Below are 20,400 nucleotides of genomic sequence, written 5' to 3'. Positions count from 1 at the left end.
AACACAGTCCTTTGTAATTATAAAGCAGAAATGGTGAAATATCTAATGGGTGTTTTTGTGTATCTACAATGCTACTATAAAATTAAAATGCCAAAAATGCAATAAAGGCAAATGTTTAAAATTCAGAAAGCAATTTCAGAAGTTCCATTGTTTCCTGTCAAGCATCCCTAACATTAGGGTAGGCACTGATGTATGATAGTACTGCTCTAACAGTAGTTCACAAGCAGGTGCCTCTCAAGCCTCTGACACAGTGAAGTCGTCCCACTTTCCTTATTTCTGATAAAATCCCTCATGGAACAAATTGAAGCAAAAATAGATTAGTTTCCTTCAATAAACTGTCATAGTGTTCTTTCATATGCTTTATTCTCAGTAAATCCTATCACACTGGATCAGATTTCATGCTGGGAGAGGGGCTGTTGCATTGGAAGAAATGCACCTGATAGTCCCAGGTCCCAGCACTGCATAAAAGAGCAGAAGAACAGCTTTGTAGGGAGACTGGGAAACACTTCCAGAAGCAGGTGGTTGAGAAAGGAAGGGAAACAGCTCTTATTAAAACAAACAATTCAGCAAACTCAGGCGTTTTCATCAGACTCCGTATCTGCAATTTCTGAGATTTATGACAGTAACACAGAAGTCAAAGAGCATTCTTCTGCAACTTAAGCATAAAGGGCATAGTCTCTTTTCTAGGTGACAAAGTGATGCAAAGAATGTATTTTTTTTTTTTTCCCTCTTCAAACAACACTGTTGGAAGGCACTGGTTAATAACACTGGTTAAATGGCTGTATTCTATCAGACCAAAGGTCCTTCCTAAGCCCTGCACCTTAACTCTGAGAATGATGGACATGGTGCTCTCCTCCCAGCTTTGGTGAGCTGCACCTCAGAGATTGCCTGAGCCAGAGGCAACTGTCTTTGTGCAACAGCCCTCATTTGCCTTTTGCTTCTGTTACTTTTTTAATTTGTATTTCTTTTTAACTCATTAAGATCTACAGTGATAGGTCACATAGTTTAACTAAACATTTACAGAAGGGAGGTCTTTGGTCAGATTAAAATCTGTACTCCATATAATTTCATTAGATGCTCACAAACCTAAATACACTGTATGAGAAAAGATTGAGCAGTCTTTTACTCTTCCTCTTCACCATGCCTTGCCATTCCTTCTCTTCAGTGAAATTTAAAAAAAATTTCCAGTTTTACATGTCTTTGAACTAGAGAGCCTGATGTCACCAGATGAGAGCCTCACATTTCAGAAACTAATATAAAATAGCAGTATTTTATTTTTAATCATTATTTTTTGTGTAATCATTTTCAGTGTATGCAATGCATATCTGACTTCTTGTTTCCATGACAACTGAAGACATAGGCACATGTAGAAGGGTATGAAATCATGTAATACAATAAAGATTTCGGTTTCATGAATTATGAAGCTCTCAACACGACGCTCTAGGTCTTGTCTTACGTAGGCAGTGCATGTGGAAAAGCAGAGAAATATAAGCTGTGCTTTACATCTTGTGCAGGAGCGTTTCTCAAAAGGGAAGGGGGATACAGCTTGATATTAACACTTCAGCCTTGTTTGCCCTCTAGATTTCCCTTTATTTTCCCCATTGCCACTATGCTTAGGGGAACAGGCTGCCCAGGGAAGTGGTGGAGTCACCATCCCTGGAAGTCTTTAAAAGACGTTTAGATGTAGAGCTTAGGGATATGGTTTAGTGGGGACTGTTAGCGTTAGGTCAGAGGTTGGACTCAATGATCTTGAGGTCTCTTCCAACCTAGAAATTCTGTGATTCTGTGATTCTGCTGGAATAGCACTAGGGAACAGCTTGGTGTCAGCACAGTCCCTCCTGTGACAGCAAGGAGGAGTGAAAGAGTCTGTGTGACTGGTCTTAGGGACAACCTTAAAACTACTTAAATGTGTGAATACCTTCATGCACTTACAGAGGGGTTTGGGGCTCAAAGAACTGTATGTGCTTCACCATATGCATGGCTCGGACCATAGTTTGCCATACTGACTTTGCAGCGCGACTGCATGTCTGCGGTCCTCGTTAAATCTGTGCTGCCCAACAGTTCGAAACAGTGTCACCTACACGGCCAAGTGCAAAAAATATCATCTTCCAGCAATACATTTTTAAACACTGGTAATACTTCATAAGTGGTCCAAAACAGAGGGCAACTTGTCTTTCCGAAATTTAATTACCAAGTAAGACTATAATGAAATTATTATAAACCACTACAAATGATTTAATTACCACAACATAAAAGTAACTAAAATAGTTCTAAATTGAAAGATGATGACACAACAGAGAATAATATAGTCTAGGATTGCTTTCCCCCTCCTTACAGAGATTGGAGGTAAAATTAATACATAAAATTATATTTCTCATTGTGCTGCCACTGTTCTACTTTTAATAGTGGGTGTAAAAATTGTAGTGACACAATGTACGACACAAATGCAGATTCACTTACATCTCATACATGTAGTGCACTCCTGGTATCAAAGTCACTTAAATCTGTCATTGTTCATGTATTCAACTGTTTACATTGTCATATACAGTAGCAGTCTTAAAGGTGGTTTCTCTTGTCGGTTCATCTCTTCATCTTTACTCAGTTAATCTCTGTATTTTTGAGAGACATAAAAAAGCCTCTCCCCATGCGAAGGTAAGTCTTAACTAGCCACACCTCAGGTGATGCAATTGAGAAACATGGGGATTGTTATTAATGATACATTTTGAATTGAAGCCTCTGTAAAGCAGGTGATACATTATTTTCTGTTGTGTAGCTCTCCTGTGTGCTGTTTGACCTAAAAAAGGGAATCTCTCACGGGGCTATAAATAATGCATCATAGTCATTAAATATTGATCTGGCTTATACCATTCACAGCTGCACAATTAGGTTAGGTTTTTAAAAATAGCTTCTTGTATATTACCCATAATAGGACAGTGTTTACATATTCTCTTTGGAAACTACATTAAATTTAAAGGTGATACGTGTTTGTGGGACTGCTTGCTGTTTAAGTCACAGGACTTGTTCATTACTGTCTCAGAAGCCAGTAACTCTTGCTATAAATATCCTGTCCTACACAATTCTGCATTCTTTACTCATGTATCTTGGCTTTCTATATTTGCCTAAAGGATGACTATTTTTAGGCTTGGAGAGTCTGCATTTCAATGAGAAGAAACCTGGCACTGCAGGACAATGCTATAGAATAGCATCAATCAGACTTCACTAGTCATAGATCTTTCTATTCCAATACTAGAAATGCTTATAGCTAAATAGTAGCACTAGTAGATAATAAAATATTCTGTCATTTCCATGTCTAAAATACAAGAGAGGACTGAGTTGCCAGTTTTTAAAAATCATACATATTTCTAACTTTTCCAAAAAAATAATATTGATGTGGGTATGATTCATTGGTGCATTACTTTGGTTTATCCTGCCAAAATTCAGTGCCAGTTTAATGCAGTTGTGTAGATGCAAGCAAGAAGTGCAGTGATAAATCAGGCTCAGACTTCAGATAGTCATTATCAGATACATAATAAATGTTTGCATTCAAGGTAGATTTTTGTTTTTTGTTGTTTTACTTGCAAATGCTCACCAAAAAAAAAAAAAATTCTTCCCAGATCTACAGCAATGGTATCAGAAATCCACCTATCACAGTAATGCAGCAAAATGCCAGAAAAATTAAAATATTATGCAGTTTAGAAGAATATAGCAGCATATCTGATATTATTTTTATTTTTTATTTTTTTAAAGGAGTCTATCATAATTTAAATTTAAAATCAAGGTTGAAAAATATTTGGTAGCAAAATAATCTAGCAATGGAAAGTCTACATAGAATACTATAAATTGTATCTATTCATTACTCTTATTTTAAATCCATACATCTCAAAAAACATCCTCTTTCTTATAACCTGGAAGTACAGTGCATAACCCCAGTAGAGGAATGATGATGGCATGCCACAATTAGTTCTGATTAATAATTCTGATTCAATTGGCTGTTGTTGAAACTCCATCAATTAAGCTTCCACATGTCTTTCCTCATTTTAAAAACTGAACTTTTCAGGAAAAAGGGTCTGTTTTGTACTGCATACCAACTTAAAGTTGATACAAACTTAAAATACATTTTAAACTGGCATAAAAAGAGGACAGGAGCTTAAATTTTATTTTATTTTTTTTCCAAGAGATCTCGTTCTATCAAAACACAGTGCAAAAGACTGACTACCATGAGTAAATGGATGGAGGGTGTGATGGGGAACACCACTATGCAATTTTACAGATGCCAAATGAAGCCACAGACATCCCTGGCTTACTAAAATCAATGGCAAACCTCCCTAGGGCCTTACCTTCCCTAGGGCCAGACTATTACCTGCAAAGAGTAAGGAATTTGCTCAGGCTCTGAATCCAGATCTCTGCTATACTGCTTGTGTCTGCCTGGAGGGCTAAGCCCTCTCCCTCACTGCAAAAACGAGCTGTCTGGGTGTTGGAAGTGTGCACCTTCCATCCCCACTTGCCTGGGTGCTGGCAGCAGACCCAGTGGGTGGCCCCTCTGGGCCAGCAGCTCTTCACCTGCCCACGCTGGCCTCCAGAGAAAGTTGCGCCTGCTAGTGTAAGTGCTAATGATTACCAAAAACTTAACTGCAAATTTTCTTACCGTTTTCTTACTTTTTGTTGTTGCTCTATTAATTCTCAAGCAGGATTAGTAGCAACTGAAATAAATTTTATTTACTTCATGCAACTTGCTCATGGTAATGAGCTTTAATTCTTAAAAACACACCAAGTATATAATAAGAATTTGTGAATTCATCCAATAACAGTAGGAAGTTATTGACAAAATTTCATGTAAAAAGGAACTTTAATCTTGGCAGGCTTTCTGTAATGCAATACAATTAACTTGTTGCTAAAAGATAGAGCAAGTACAAATATACTTGCAATTTTTTGCTTCATATTGGAATATTCCCGAGACTTTGGGCAAAGAAAAATTATGGAAAGCCACTTTACTAAAGCTATAATGAAATAAGATGGCAAAAACAGAAATAAACAGCTTGAACTAGCAGGAATAATATGTAATTATTTCTAAGCTCTTGGTGTGCAGTTCCTGCATGCGTAGAGATAAAACGTTGAAAAGCTGTCATCTGAAATGTATTGTCACTCCAAAGTCACTAATTACTGTTAGGTCCCATGTCAGTTAAGCCAGTAGTGAACTACTGGCATTACTCTCATTTAGATGTTTCTCTAAAGGGTGTTTATTCCTATTCTGACTGAACCAGAACGTAGGTAAACTGTAACAGGCATTTCCACCGGCACGTGACAATAAATCACTGAAAAGAAAGGGGACACTTTAGCCCCAAACACCTCCAAAGGGAAAAATTGTTTACTAGCCAGTCAAGTCTACAAGATGACCCTAATATAACATAGAGCTTACACAAAATATAACAATACAATAAACAGTGAAAAAGAACAGAGATTTCAGGGCAGGATGCCCCAGGAGACCTTGGCAGGCAGATCAGCTGCCAGAGCCCTGCAAAGGGGAAGATGGGAGCAACTTCATCCCATGGATAGATTGCCCTCTCTAGGGATAAGCCCCCTGTTGATGGCCCATAAGACAAGCTGTTTTTTTTTTTGTTTTTTGTTTTTTTTTTTTTTAATTTATTTTTTTTATGTTTTATAACAAAAAAAGCAATCATTGGTGTAAAGCATGAACAAAGACTACCTGGCACTCATTTTGTCAGGAACTGAAAGCAAGACACCTAGATATAGGAGAGAAATATTCTTCTGAAAAAATATCTCAGTTTAGTTTAAGCAGTGCTAGGTTATAGTCATCATTTTCTCATCTATATCCTTTATAAAAATGTATATCTATTGTGGTTTCTAATGAATAAGTGCTTTTCATTTCCTTTTACCTTATCATTTACAGTTAAATAGGTAGTTGCATGTCTTTCTGGTAAATGGATAATGACAAGACATTCTTTACTTGGAGACTGGCAAATCTATTAATGAGGACACCTGGGAAAATAAGTAGCATAGCCCCTCCTCACACTAGTATCTGAATCCAAGAAGCTAGAATGTTATGAGAAGAGATTATTATACCCTTCTTACCCATTATTAATGCAGAGTTCTAAGGCACAGCTATTGTTTAGGCAATAAACTACAAGCTGATTAACTAGCAATAGCTGCCCTTCCTCAGCCCATGTAACTCATCAGTACCGGTTCTGCTAGGTCACCAACAGCTTTGACCTTTCACCACATCCACCTTCATGATGCTTAGAGGTTGCACCTAGCCAGACAGGTTTCAAAGCAACCACCAAGCACTTATCAGACAGACAGTGGGGAGGCTATTGGTGTGGGTTCACAACTACCCACACCCAGACCTCCTTCCCAGACCTCACGACAGCTTCTGGTGTACTTTGTGTACGGGAGACCATGGGAGCTTCTCATACAGCTCTGAGAAGCCCTCTACTACACAGACTCCTCACAGCCAACGAAAGACCAAATTTCCCTAGTGTTATCTCAAGAAGAAAAGGACAAAGCCTATCACAAAAGCAGCTCTTTCATTGGCAACAATGAAAGAGCATTGGCAACAATGAAAGAGCAAGGTCATCATTCCCCCTATCCTCTGCCCCATGGCAAGGCAGGATTTTGCATGAAAATGTAGGGGGAAGCAGGCGATCAGGCCCAGTCAGCATGGCTTTATGAAAGGCAGGTCATGCCTGACGAACCTGATCTCCTTCTATGACAGAGTGACGCGCTGGGTGGATGAGGGAAAGGCTGTGGATGTGGTCTACCTTGACTTCAGCAAGGCTTTTGACACCGTCTCCCACAGCATTCTCCTCAAGAAACTGGCTGCTCTTGGCTTGGACTGGCGCACGCTTCGTTGGGTTAGAAACTGGCTGGATAGCTGGGCCCAAAGAGTCGTGGTGAATGGAGCCAAATCCAGTTGGAGGCCAGTCACTAGTGGCGTCCCCCAGGGCTCGGTGCTGGGGCCGGTCCTCTTTAATATCTTCATCGATGATCTGGACGAGGGCATCGAGTGCACCCTCAGTAAGTTCGCAGATGACACCAAGTTAGGTGCGTGTGTCGATCTGCTTGAGGGTAGGAAAGCTCTGCAGGAGGATCTGGATAGGCTGCACCGATGGGCTGAGGTCAACTGCATGAAGTTCAACAAGGCCAAGTGCCGGGTCCTGCACCTGGGGCGCAATAACCCCAAGCAGAGCTACAGGCTGGGAGAGGAATGGTTGGAAAGCTGCCAGGCAGAGAAGGACCTGGGAGTGATGGTGGATAGTTGGCTGAATATGAGCCAGCAGTGTGCTCAGGTGGCCAAGAAGGCCAACGGCATCCTGGCTTGTATTAGGAACAGCGTGACCAGCAGGGCTAGGGAGGTGATCGTCCCCCTGTACTCAGCTCTGGTGAGGCCGCACCTCGAGTACTGTGTTCAGTTTTGGGCCCCTCGCTACAAGAAGGACATCGAGGTGCTTGAGTGGGTCCAGAGAAGGGCGACGAAGCTGGTGAGGGGCCTGGAGAACAAGTCCTACGAGGAGCGGCTGAGGGAGCTGGGCTTGTTCAGCCTGGAGAAGAGGAGGCTCAGGGGTGACCTTATCGCTCTCTATAGGTACCTCAAGGGAGGCTGTAGCGAGGTGGGGGTTGGCCTGTTCTCCCACGTGCCTGGTGACAGGATGAGGGGGAATGGGCTTAAGTTGAGCCAGGGGAGTTTTAGGTTAGATGTTAGGAAGAACTTCTTCACTGAAAGGGTTGTGAGGCACTGGAACAGGCTGCCCAGGGAAGTGGTGGAGTCACCATCCCTGGAAGTCTTCAAAAGACGTTTAGGTGTAGAGCTTAGGGATATGGTTTAGTGGAGGGCTGTTAGCGTTAGGTTGGAGGTTGGACTCGATGACCTTGAGGTCTCTTCCAACCTAGAAATTCTGTAATTATTGGTCCTTAGCAGTGCTATGCTCAGCATACATTGCTTTACATTTCTGCCCAGGGCACTTCAAGAAGTTGAAAGAGGATTTCTTGCCTTCAACATCCAACCTTCTGAGCCTCTACACAGTCTTGACTGTGACTGTTCTGCTTTGTTAGTAAACGCAAACTTCCACACTATAAGCATGCAAAGTCTCAAGTTTTTCTCATTTTCTTTAGCCTCTTCCTCAACTCCACTATGGTTGTTCTTGCTGAGGAGGCCTCCAAACCCATGCTGATATGCAGTTCCAGCAGCTGGTGATGAGGCCATAGTATTTTGCTGCTTTCCACCCGTCACTGCATCTTTCATCTTTTTCAAAGATTTTTTTTTCTACCTTCTTTGCGTAACAGTCTAACATGTAGTACACGCTCCATAAAACATTGCTAATTATTTTCTACTTACTGTAAAGTAAAACTTTAATCCACATGCATTTTAATTTACTGTTATATTCTCGGAAATAACCAAAAACATAAATCCTTACCTTAAATTTATCCACTTCTGCCTTTGAACAAGTTGCATGATAAGATAACACCTGTCCCAGGGAAAAAAAAAAAATATAAAAAAAATCAGACCTGACATGTTGAATTAATAGGTCTCTGTACTGCAGTCTAATCAATGATTTTTAAAACAAATTTAATTAATATTTATGCATGATAATTCAGTTCTGAATACCACTTTATAATAACTAGTTACACGTTATCGTTTGGTACTGATGTTGCAGGTAGTTTTACAGGGAACCACAGCCAGTAACTGAATATTATAACTGCTCTTATATTGTTCTGGAATTCTACAGTTAAAAGAGAAAGAACTTAATTAAAAAAAAATAATAGTAGGTATATAGACTTTAAATAACACCTTTTGCTATACTGTAGAGCTGTAATGCCTCTGCGAGTGGCATGTCAGCACATGCAAATTAGCACCTCTAAGCTATGCCTGACATTCTCTCCATTGCTGTTCTGGAGACGGAAACATCAGATATAACACACAAAGTAATGCACACCTAGCGTTATTACCTAAAAGTATGCATACATTTAAGCTGAATACATTATATCCTTTTATGAAGATACTAGCACTGAACAATAATTCCAGAAGGTGCAAAAGCTATATCCTATATGCTGGATCCACGGAGGTCTGACTGCATGGGACAAGGTGGTGGTCCAGAAGCAGGCTTGCACACCCAGAGCATTCCTAGCAATGACAGGCCCTCCTCACCCCACAGCAGCACGTGGTCTGCTTATGTACTAAAGCTTTGTTATTAATTTCAAAATTAAAAATATTTTTCATCATTTTTTCATCTTAAATTCTACTCTATTTCAAATGCCCTTGGCTTGCAATATCTTGTAGCAATAAGTCCAAGATGCATTTACTCTATCAGTTATAAAGGCGTTCTCTTTCACCAACTGGAAATCACCCCCACACTATGGAAGAATAAATAACAAATGCCAATTTACTTCTGTCCCACATTTTACTTTCAATATGTATATATCATCTTTTCTCAAAAAGGATCTAGTTTTCTATCCAACCCTATTGCAGTTTTTCAGAAATCTAAGTTAAGTAAAAATTGTTTTCTGCTATGACAGATTGCACTTAATACCAACATTCTTGTCAAGCTTCTCCTTTATCTGCACTCATATTCCTATAGATTTGTATAGTCCTTCCTAATTTTCATTACTCTAACTTTAATTAAGTTTGAATCCTTAATGTTTAAGACAGCAACCTGTTTAGAACCATATGGCACCCTACTGTCAACCTGTACCCATCATTTATTTACGTTTAGGTTTTCTATTTATTAGTCAGTCTTACAAGAATTCTAATCTATATATTTGGATAAGAATCTTTTCATAGTACATATCAAATTGATTTATTTTATGTCTGATATCAATGTCATCTTGAAATGCCACTCTGTCAGCCTAGCTAAGGACATAAATAGTAATAATCTATTACTGAAAAATGGATTCACAGCCCTTCAGCATATACCATTCTTTGTTCAGTATTTCTCTGCTATGTCTTCAATCACTTTACACAATTATTATTGTGAGTTGTTGCTCATTTATAGATAGAATTACTCTTCACTGAAGCACAGTGGCCATTTATCAAATGTATAATCTACATTCAAGCTATATGACTATTAGTCTTTTTTAGATCTAAGAAAGAAGCTGTAGTCTAAAGCAAGAAATTTAAATATCCTTGGTTTCAGTAGTAAATACATTTCTATGTTAACTTTCATACCTATGTATCTAAGTGTGAAAGCTGGCATTGCTTGTTTTTCTTACCAGGGAGAACATTCAGTCTAAGCTATAATATTGCACAAATAACTGCAGCGTATGAAGGCTTACAGTAATTCAAGACTGTGATATGTAAAGAATAAGGAATCTTGCTGAAGGACCAAATAGGAAGGTTTTTCATTTTTCCTCCAAGGTGAATAAATAAATAGGAATAATCAAAGTGCTACTTATGATTAGAATGTTTTCTAACATGAGTAGTCCTATTGATTTAAAAATAATTCACATCTATATGCTTTACAGGATTAATTCCCAATACATAGACAAACATCTTCAACCCTAAAGGAGAGGAAAAATATTATGCTGTCTTCATAGAAATCCAGTTTGGTTTGATTTTTGATTTAATATAGAGAGAAATTCGTATGTCATTCAGACTAACACTGTTTTAGTGGTTCTTATCACAATGGTGGGTACTGTGTAAATTCAAAGGAGTTCTACAGTTAGTGTGCACACATCAGGGATATCTAGATCATTTTCTTCTGTTATCAGATGTGAAATTTATAACAATACTAAGATCTTAGCAATGTTACCATTTCACTAAAAGAATGTTTTAAAAAAATATCAGTCTTGCATAATGCCTTTGAAAAGATCTTAAATTTAATTCAATCCATCCTCCATTATTGCATTATTAGCAGGGATAATGTAAATCTGCAAATCTATCCTCAAAGTTCAAAGCTTTGTTCTCACCAAGATTATTTTCAATATATTTATGTATAAAATCTTCAGAATATAATAGAGAATAGTACTTTATTGTTGAATTAGCTTAGGACTTTAAATAGCCATATTTTTTTGAAATTTTAGAGTTTGTTTTACTGGAGCTTGTAGGTTTTGTTCTTTATGAATAGGAAATAAACACAGGGAAAGTAACTCCTACAAAGATAGGGGGTTAAAAAAAAAAAAAAAGAGAGAGAGAGAGAAACCTTTTTATCCATTTTGCTACTCTATATGCATTTTATATAGACAGGAAGTGTGCTGGAATGCCAGGTACCTTGCATTATGTATTTGCTTTGACCCACTGCAGAGCTTACTGAGCTGCTAGAGATCCTGCTCTGACTTTATTCTAGCAAGCCATATCTGATGAGGGTTCAGCAGGTGCTGCTTTTGAAAAACCTGATGATCAATTTTTTTCACTGTTCACAGTACTATTCATTTACACTTTACAGCACTATAAAAGTAAAAAAAAAAAAAAAAAAAAAAAAAAAAAAAAAAAAAAAAAAGACAGCAGGCTATGTAAAATATCAAATTTAAGAAATTTTCGGTTACTGATGAACAGGAAAATAAATGTAACACCTAAACTCATTCCTAAATCTATACCTGTAAGAAATTAGTTTCTTATCACTATTCCCTCCTGACATTAACAAATAATAAAAAAATAAATAAATACAAAAAGCAGGGGTGTGAAATCAAATGTTATAGATAGGTTCAAAATTACTTAGAGTTTTGCATGAGTTTCCCAGCTAAGTGTACTCTGAGGAAATTTTGCTTCAGTATTACTGTAAGAAAATGCTCTCAGGTGCAGAGGTAGATATATAGAAAATTTTTCTAACTACAAGAAATTCAGAAGCAGTAGCTTTCTTTATATATGACACTTGTGAGTGAAAAGCTTCAGTAAGATGTACACGTACATCAAGAGCCACAGACTGTTTCGCCCAGGATTTCTTCACTTGGTCATACATAATTGTATTGTTGATGCCGAGGCCACAAAAAATAACAAAAGCCTAAAATGAGAGAAGGGGAGAAGGGAAAGGGGAGAAAAAGAAATCAACTTACATTCTGTTATAATACAAACATGAAGATGAATACTTAACAACTGAAAAGGAAGTACATGTAAATATTAGCAATAATTATGTTTAGACAGGTTATCTTGAGAATGCATGTAAGTCACTGTTCTCAAGAAGATGAAAACGATCAGATGCGAGAAATGTTTTGATTAGGATGCAATCTTATTGAGAGCTTCTGAGAACTAATGGTAAACCGCAAATACAGACAACTTATACCCACCTCCCTAAAGTAGGCTGAAGTAGCACTACCCAGAAATACCAAATTCTGTTGAAGAACTGTTATTGCTACAAAACAGAACATCTCTTACCTCAAACAGTCGCTGGTCAGCATCATCAAAGGGTTTCCCATCAAGCCTGTTCAGCACTTGAGCTACCCCTTTAGAAAGCATAAATATGAATTACAATCTTTATTCATTAATTCATAAGGCAGAATATTCTATTCATTACTAACATATTTTCTAACACATTGTTTTCAAACTGAAAAGCAAAATTGAAAATATTTATTACGAAAAACATTAAGCAGACATTGATATGTGAAAGTCTGACTTCTGTTACCAGGACTCAGTTTATTATTTTCAACTGTTATTCTTTGCCCTGTAACTATAATACTGGAGATCTAAAGAAAGTGACTGACGATGCCTTTCACAAAAAGTTAAATATCTCTTTGAGAAAGAACTTAAGGACTTGGCAAACAGAACCAGGTAACTTGTGCTAGCAATTTGAAGTTACTTATATAATTTGCCAGAGTAGTATCTTCATTCCTAAATACTAGCTAATTTGGCATCACCTGGGTATATGTCATTTTTTAAAAAAATATTTTTTCATGACCGGTCCACGAATTTATTGAATAATGAAAAAAAAGTCATTCCTTAAACCACTTGAAAAAGTGGTCAAAGCTCTTAGCTCTAGCTGAACTAATACTGAGTTATACTGAAACAGACCATTTCTGTTTCATTTAGCTACAATATGCCCTTAGAAAAACAGTAAAAGCTATCAGCAATAGAGGGTTGAGTTTTTCTAGTTCTTTAAGGTAATATGCACTTCACAATGAGCCATATTTTTAAAAGGATTTTTTCCCATGTCACCTCTGCTGATTAAGCTCAAAGATCCTGATCCTGCAGGGCACTAAGCACCTCCAGCAAAGCACTACCAATTTCAGCTCTCACCAACAGCCACAACACACAGGTCTTGCTCTTGCAGATTTCAATTGCTATGGTTTTGACTTGAATTATTCTGTGGAAAGTTATAGAGGAAACCTGGCACTTATTTATAAATGGCGCTCCTTTTTGTGGCAAAAGCCAGAAATAATACAGGGCCAATTGCAGGTGCATCATAGCTGAGAAGCATCCTATCAAACAGGCAGTAAAACCTTGTCATGTCCTGATCCAGCACACACCACCACCACAGGCAACCCTGACAGCTGCCACAGTCTCTCCAGTAGGTTGGCCCTGACCATGTATTTTATCATTAAAGAGGGAAATGACCACCTTGCTGGACTGAAGAAACAGTTGCCTGAGTTGTACACAAAAAAAAGGCAGACTGTCAAAAAGTATCAAAACTTATGGAACATTTTTTTCAGTAACATTTTTAGCATTTCAATTTTCATCTCATTTTGTATTCAAGTTTCAATACAATATGTAACTTAACAATAACACAGTGGGAAAGCTGAAAAAGTCCATACAGTATCCAAGTCAAAACATCCCTTCTTGGATACTTAGCATGCATCCTAGGTACCGTAACTTCTTAACAATATTCAGCTGGGAAAAAGAAGAAAAAGGAACACAGAATTAAAAAGACAGAATTAAATTCACATTAGCACAAAAACAGGGGAAGCTCTTCAGAAGGCCTTACCAATTATTTGGTGGTTGCTATTCCATATAGGAACACACAGAACAGACCTTATGTGAAAGCCAGAAATCTGGTCAGCCTAAAATGTAGAAATGAGAGCTTCCATTATGCTCCTCCTTTACTACACTTGACTTTCTGTTGAAATAATTGATTGCAATAACTGAGTTTAAGAATAAAATTTTTACATGAATCCTCTAACAGAAAATAATTGCTGCCCTTTTTATTAAGTTATTATATTCTGTATACAAATTGGGTAGCACTTCTAACTTTGAACGGACTAACTGTGAAACAGATATGAGATGGGTGAATTATTCAGGACATAACATATTAAAAGTACAACCACAAACATATCAAGGATCGATGTGCTTTATTTCAGCATATCTCTCTGGCAAGAGATTGACCCCAGGCATTAATTGTACTTTTTGAAATTCTGAATAAATTAACATCAACACATTTTTTCCCATACATTTTTACGGCTAGCCCCTATTATTTTTTTGTTTTGAGAAATTCTGCTGGTGTGAGATCTATTACCCATAATGACATACGCAATAAAACTGGAGCCAAGGAAACTCTTGCATGAAACACTTGCAAGCACGCTTACTGTAGTAGTGGCAAGCTTGCTGACCAAGACTGCCCACTGATTAATGAGCTGCCCAACTGCTGGCCAAGTCTCCCACAGTAATACCGCTTCACTGGGCAGAATGCAGTGACGACTGTCCTTCCCTATGCCTCTAACATTTACTTAGGGGCATGCACACACACATTTGAATCTGCATCTGTACCTTCCAAACCGTGACTGGAACAAACACGTTAGGATACACATGGAGCATTTATTAGGAGTGATAAGCATCTCATTCTTTTCACAAGTTCATCGTGTGTATTTGGTTTGTGCAAATTATGAAATTAAAAGGGCAGTTGTCTAAGTTAGATCAGAAACAACATTTATCTCTTTAGATACTGGTTCTGTTCACACTCTGTGTATAGTTCCAGTCACCCCAACAGCTAACAATGATGATATTGCTGACACCAAACTACAACAGAAGAATTTTCAGCAATATAAAATCAGTTTGCCTCAATCTCAAAGAACTTTGGCAGTGGAAAGCATTGCTTAAATTAAAAAAAAATAAATCACGAGCAGACCAGTAACTGCCTATATTCTATGACCTGTTTTTACTGTATAAAGCCATTTCAACACCAGCAGACCAGAAGGAGGACATACAGCAAGGAAAAATAATTCAAAAACAATATGCACACTTTACAGCCACTTGAATATAACTATAAAACTTGACTATATTAATAGCAATGCCAAAAATACAAAGTATATTTACATTTCCAAAACTCTCTTACTTCAGCATCAAAGCGGGGATCCTGATAAGCGTCACTGATATTCACTGGGAGACCTGTGGAAGCTACTAGTTCAGCAATGCTATTATTTATTAGCCAGTCAGAGTAAGACGATGATTTCTCCACACTGTCTTTGAAACTACCAAAAAGTATAGGAAGAGAAGAAAATAATGGTCAACATTGCTTGAAAGTTGAGAATGTCTTATAGGCATATTCATAGGAAGAGCAGAATTGTTCAGTTATTAATGGTTACTGAGCATTACCTATGAAACAATAACTTGGTATCTATATGAACAGTACACCAAAATATTATTTCCTTCACACAATTCTTTCTACTGAAAATAGCATTGTCCTCTTATGAAAAATAAATGCATTTAATAATAAAATGCATTGACATATGAATCAATAGCAGAATTATGTTCCACATTTCTGCTCATCAAAAGAAAACAGTTCTAAATATTTTCTGTAAAGCTAGCTGAAAGCAAAATTTCAGACTTTAATTTTTCAAATTAGACTAATAACTTGAGTTATTTAAAATCCATACTTCCATTTATATTTTTTTTTGTCATCTGAAAGGCCTTGTTTATTTTTTATTTGGTCTAGAGTGCTGGATCAGAGTGTCTGATTAAAAGATTATGAAATAAGTTTTGAAATCAATAAAGCAAGTGTGTTACAGTAGGTGGATTCTGGTAGATATACGAGCTACGAATGTCAGTAAACAAGCATAAGACACCAGAATTAGGGGCTTGACACACCAGACTCCACCACAGCTTAAGATCTCTGTAGACACAGAGTTTTCAAGTCCTCATCCAATCCACAGGAAAATTCTCATTGACTTACTGTAAACTGTTTTTTGACATTGGCAAGGGGTACCTATTTCTGTGTGAATAAATAAATGCATATTATCTTAGCTTTGAGAAGAAAACTGATGAATTTTCAGCACCTGAGAAACATTACTTAGAAAAAAAAGTGACACTGAGCAGCTATGGAAAAGACTGCTATGGCTTGAAACCTCAAAATAATGGACAGGGATGAAGGATGCACAGTAGAATGTGTGGAAGACTCAGTCAAAGTGAAAGGATTGATTTTTGTCGGCCGCATTAATTTTCTGGAGACTAATTCAACTCATTTATTTGAAAGAAAACTCAATAGTCCTAAAAGGCTATAAATAAAGATAATAATAATGATTTACACAAAGAAATCTAAGTGTATCAGCTTTCAGTTGGGATAAGGATTTTGAGTGACTGTAATAAATGTTACACTTTGACAGGAACCTTTACTACAGTAAAATGTTTTTAAGCTAAGTAACAAAATTTATTTGTATAATTTAAGATTTATTTCAGGACATCAATATACTTGAGAGGAAGGAAAAATCTTTAAAGATAAAAATCTAATTTCAAACACGTAGCTCCCAGTTCATACCTTAAAAATCTGGATGATATTATCATTATAATGTAAGACAGTTTAAATGAGGACTGGATTATGAGTGTCACACATTTTAAATGGCAAATAAATTAAAGTAAAAGAAATGACATATTTCAGGAAGAAGTTTTAGAAGCATGTTCTACTATGTTTCCCCCAATCCTAGCAAGTACTTTACACCTGCTCTCTGGAGGGAGGCACTCAACTTTCACCAGGAGGAAATATCAGTGCTTAATTCTGATGCAAATCACAGACAGCTGGCTCCCTCTCTATCCTCAGCAACTCAGAACAATCAAAAGCTCCTCTAAAAATTACAAGCAACAATTTTCTCCATACTGTGGAAAGCCATGAGTGAGTGCTGCTGGACTGATGCAGGCAGCTGCACACCACTGCCCCCGTGTCTTGCCCACACGCAAGGAGCAGCACCATGTGCCAGACAGAAAATAAAATCCAGCTTGAGCACCAAGCAGTGCTGCAGGCTTCCCTCACACAGGTGCATCCTCGTGGACTCTCCCCAAAGTGATATTCCCTGACAGGGATGACAGAACATACATGGGACAGCAGGGAGGTTGTACTGCCAGAGTCATGAGCACCTTCAATCGTCTCTAATGTGACATGGACTCTTTCATGTGAAGGAGTTCCCATGAACCCACAAACTCCTAGGACTAAGAGAGCAAACAGATGTCTTAAACAGCATAAAAACACTGCAAGGAATCAGGCAATACACAAGTGAGTGTCATCCCCAGGGATGGTGACAGTGAAACAGCAGTAGCAGGGATTTCAGAACTTTCTTTGTACCTGTCCAGCTGGGAGGGAGCACAAATATTTTCCTCAGCAAGCAACCCACCCCCTGGCTCAGCCTGCTCACCTTCCCTCTACCTCTGATACTTCGGTTGCAGAACAGTAATCTCAGCTACATCAGCCACTAAAATGACTTCTGTGCAGGAAAGATATAGCTCACAGCATCTTCTCACTGGTACATCCAAACTGAACCCTCAAGGCTTCTACAATTCATGTAGCTTTATTTTATTTATATTTTTTTCCAAAGAGAAAAAAACTAAGAGATTTGGCAAAACTGTGCTTCAAGAACAATGTAATTGACAAAAAGGAGAGCATTTTATGAATAAGAATTGAACTCAATCCTGGTGTGTGTTGGCATCTGCTGAATTGAACAGAATAATACAAGCGTGGCCTTGCAAGGTATTTCTTAACAACCAACAGAAAATAAGATAAGATGTGAATATTCATTATAATATTCAAGGACTAAACAGGTGAGCTGTTATTAGGCACAGATAAGAAAGGCAAAAGAAAAGCTAATTTCTTCTAAAACCAAAGAAAATGTGTTAGCACATGAGATACATTGTCCTTGGACCTTCTCTCCTTCAGATAAAGTTTATAACTAGAATGATTCTCAGCCTATAATCTTGGGATTTCCACTAAGATTTCAAATAAATTGTATTTATCTTCACTAGAGTAGTGATGAAGAAAGTCACCTTGCCATTTTTCCCTTCATAAAATATCTCATGATGTTACCATCAGTTAGGGATGTAGAATGTGGAATAGAAAGGGCAAAACTCACTAGAAGAAATGCTCAAATGTCAAGGGCTCCTGGCATTGTTCTGTACCCTAAATAACCTTTATTTTCCCACTATAGTGCCAACAACTCAAGCTGTGCCTGTGCTAGATCCAAATGTGACATCATATCTGTCAGTCTAAACTTGATCTTTGTAAAACCAACTTCACTCTCCACTAGATGAAAAATGAAAGAAAACCAGTAAGCCTTTACATTAAGATGCACAGAAATACACCTTTATAAGTCTTATTACACCGACTACCAGTTTGTTTATTCATGTGCCTCAGACCAAAGTTAAAATAATCTTTACTTGACTGCATGCAGAGCAGGCTACTACAAATTGCTTTTTGGTAACATGCTAGCATAACTATGGTAACAAGAAATGAGCCAGCTTGGTTATCTTGACACCACTCTACATTGTGTTGACTAATCTGGCTACCGATCAATTTTGAGAAAAACAAGAACAACCACATCCCTTGTCCCTTAACAAAAGGGATTTATTTTCACCCTTTTAATTGACCAAGGAAAGAACAATTGCTACTCTGAAGCTTTTTGTCAAAAGAAGTAACTTATGATTCTCAGAATATTTATTCATATTTAACCTTAAAGTGATGCTTTTAATCACTTGCTTTTCTTTCCCAATTTTACCTCACCAATCCATCACCCTTCAGTGATGGATAGGGCATGGAAGAGATCTAGTTTCTACCACTGTCTTTCTTTGTGGACCCAGACTCTGCCATCAGCCTGTACAGACAATATACTAAAATAAAAACAGTAAAATAAAGCTACTATTTTTGTAATGCTGAGATCAGTCCATGAAAAACATAAATAATTAGGAACTGGCACAATTTGGAGTCCTTGGCTAAGGTGAATGTGCACGTTGTAAGTGGTAACTTCTTACCACACTGGAGGTAAAGAAGTAAAGCACTAAAAGCAGAATAAATCCATAAATATGTTTTGAATGTTGTTTAAAGGGCTTACATATGGCAAAGCACAAAGTAATCTTCAAGCCTGCTAAGTTACAGAAAGCAGGATGGACAGAAGGTTAGGCTTACCCCATTATGACAATCATTCTGCATGGGAAATAAGTATGATTTTTCTGCGTACATATTTTTCTACATATATATTTTTTTTCACATTTGAGATAATCACTGGGTTTGAGCTCTAAAAGATGGGAGAAACCTTCTCACAATAACCCTGAATCTTCATCCACTCCTTTGGTATGTAGGAGCTTTTAAGTGAACTTTTGTTACTGGTTTTCATTATCTTGTAGGAATTAATACAATAACTCCACAAAAATCTCTATTATTTCTTACAGTTAGCTTTTTGTCAATGTTTAAATACAGCTCCTGCCAAGCAAAACATACACATTTATTTTGACTGGGGTTCCACACCAGATTCAGTAACAGGAACACAATTTCTAGCAAATTCATGTTCTCTGTGGTTTTTAGATTTTCCAACTTGACAAGAACAAAAATCAAATCTTACTGGAAGTCTTTCAATGCAACTGAAAGGAGGCATTTTGTAAGAGATCAACAAACAATTTTAAAACAATTTTGTAATTTTTACTTCAGTATTAACCAATCAAAATGACATTTGTGTATTCTCCACAAGTTCAACAATAAAAAGGCATTAGTTATTTCCTGGTTTCTCCTCTGAGATAGTTCAGATAATTTTAGTATGTATATAGCAATATTGACACAAGCAATTTTTCATTTGAAGTGTACAGGAGTCTTGTCCTGGTAAAAACAGTAAGCTCACATTCCTCAACCAAATCTACCCAAAGCTCTGTAGTAAAATAAAACTAAGATGAAGCAAATTCAAAACTGTGAAAAATGAAGTAATCCATTAACCATATAAGAAATGAGTACTAACCTGTTTTCAGTATCAGCACTACATTTTGGAGATAACAACTCAAAGGATTTTGTAAATTTCACCACCTGTCACATCAAAAAGGAAATAAAATTGTTATTAAAATTATAGATATATCAAGAAAACATTAACATAAAGTTCCTATATTTAAATAATATTTTAATCTGGTGATTCTAAAACAAAAATTAACTCTATATTCCAATTCATGTTCAAACACGCTATGCATTGCTCATAAACAAACAAAACTAAATAAAATAGTTTGATATTCCTTCATTAAGTTATTTTTGCAACAGTATGCTCCCCCTCAAAGAACTTTGGAACATGAATTAC

The 20,400-nt window shown here is 37.2% G+C and overlaps 1 protein-coding gene across 3 annotated transcripts in view; it reads right to left on the bottom strand.

Moving 5' to 3' along the window:
- PDE11A (phosphodiesterase 11A) overlaps positions 1-20,400 on the bottom strand; it is a 136,826-nt gene that overhangs the window by 50,209 nt on the left and 66,217 nt on the right. For all 3 annotated transcript variants that reach the window (XM_032190159.1, XM_032190157.1, XM_032190158.1), the window contains 6 exons: positions 20,074-20,138; positions 15,207-15,342; positions 13,863-13,938; positions 12,320-12,387; positions 11,856-11,948; positions 8,430-8,480 (listed from right to left, as the gene is read on the bottom strand). In XM_032190159.1, coding sequence (XP_032046050.1) covers positions 8,430-8,480; positions 11,856-11,948; positions 12,320-12,387; positions 13,863-13,938; positions 15,207-15,342; positions 20,074-20,138 — 489 coding nt within the window. The remainder of the gene's footprint in view (positions 1-8,429; positions 8,481-11,855; positions 11,949-12,319; positions 12,388-13,862; positions 13,939-15,206; positions 15,343-20,073; positions 20,139-20,400) is intronic.

The sequence above is a fragment of the Aythya fuligula genome, chromosome 6 (genome assembly GCF_009819795.1).
Source record: "Aythya fuligula isolate bAytFul2 chromosome 6, bAytFul2.pri, whole genome shotgun sequence".
In the NCBI taxonomy this organism is placed as follows: Eukaryota; Metazoa; Chordata; class Aves; order Anseriformes; family Anatidae; genus Aythya; species Aythya fuligula.
This window is presented reverse-complemented; position numbering and strand designations above follow the sequence as displayed.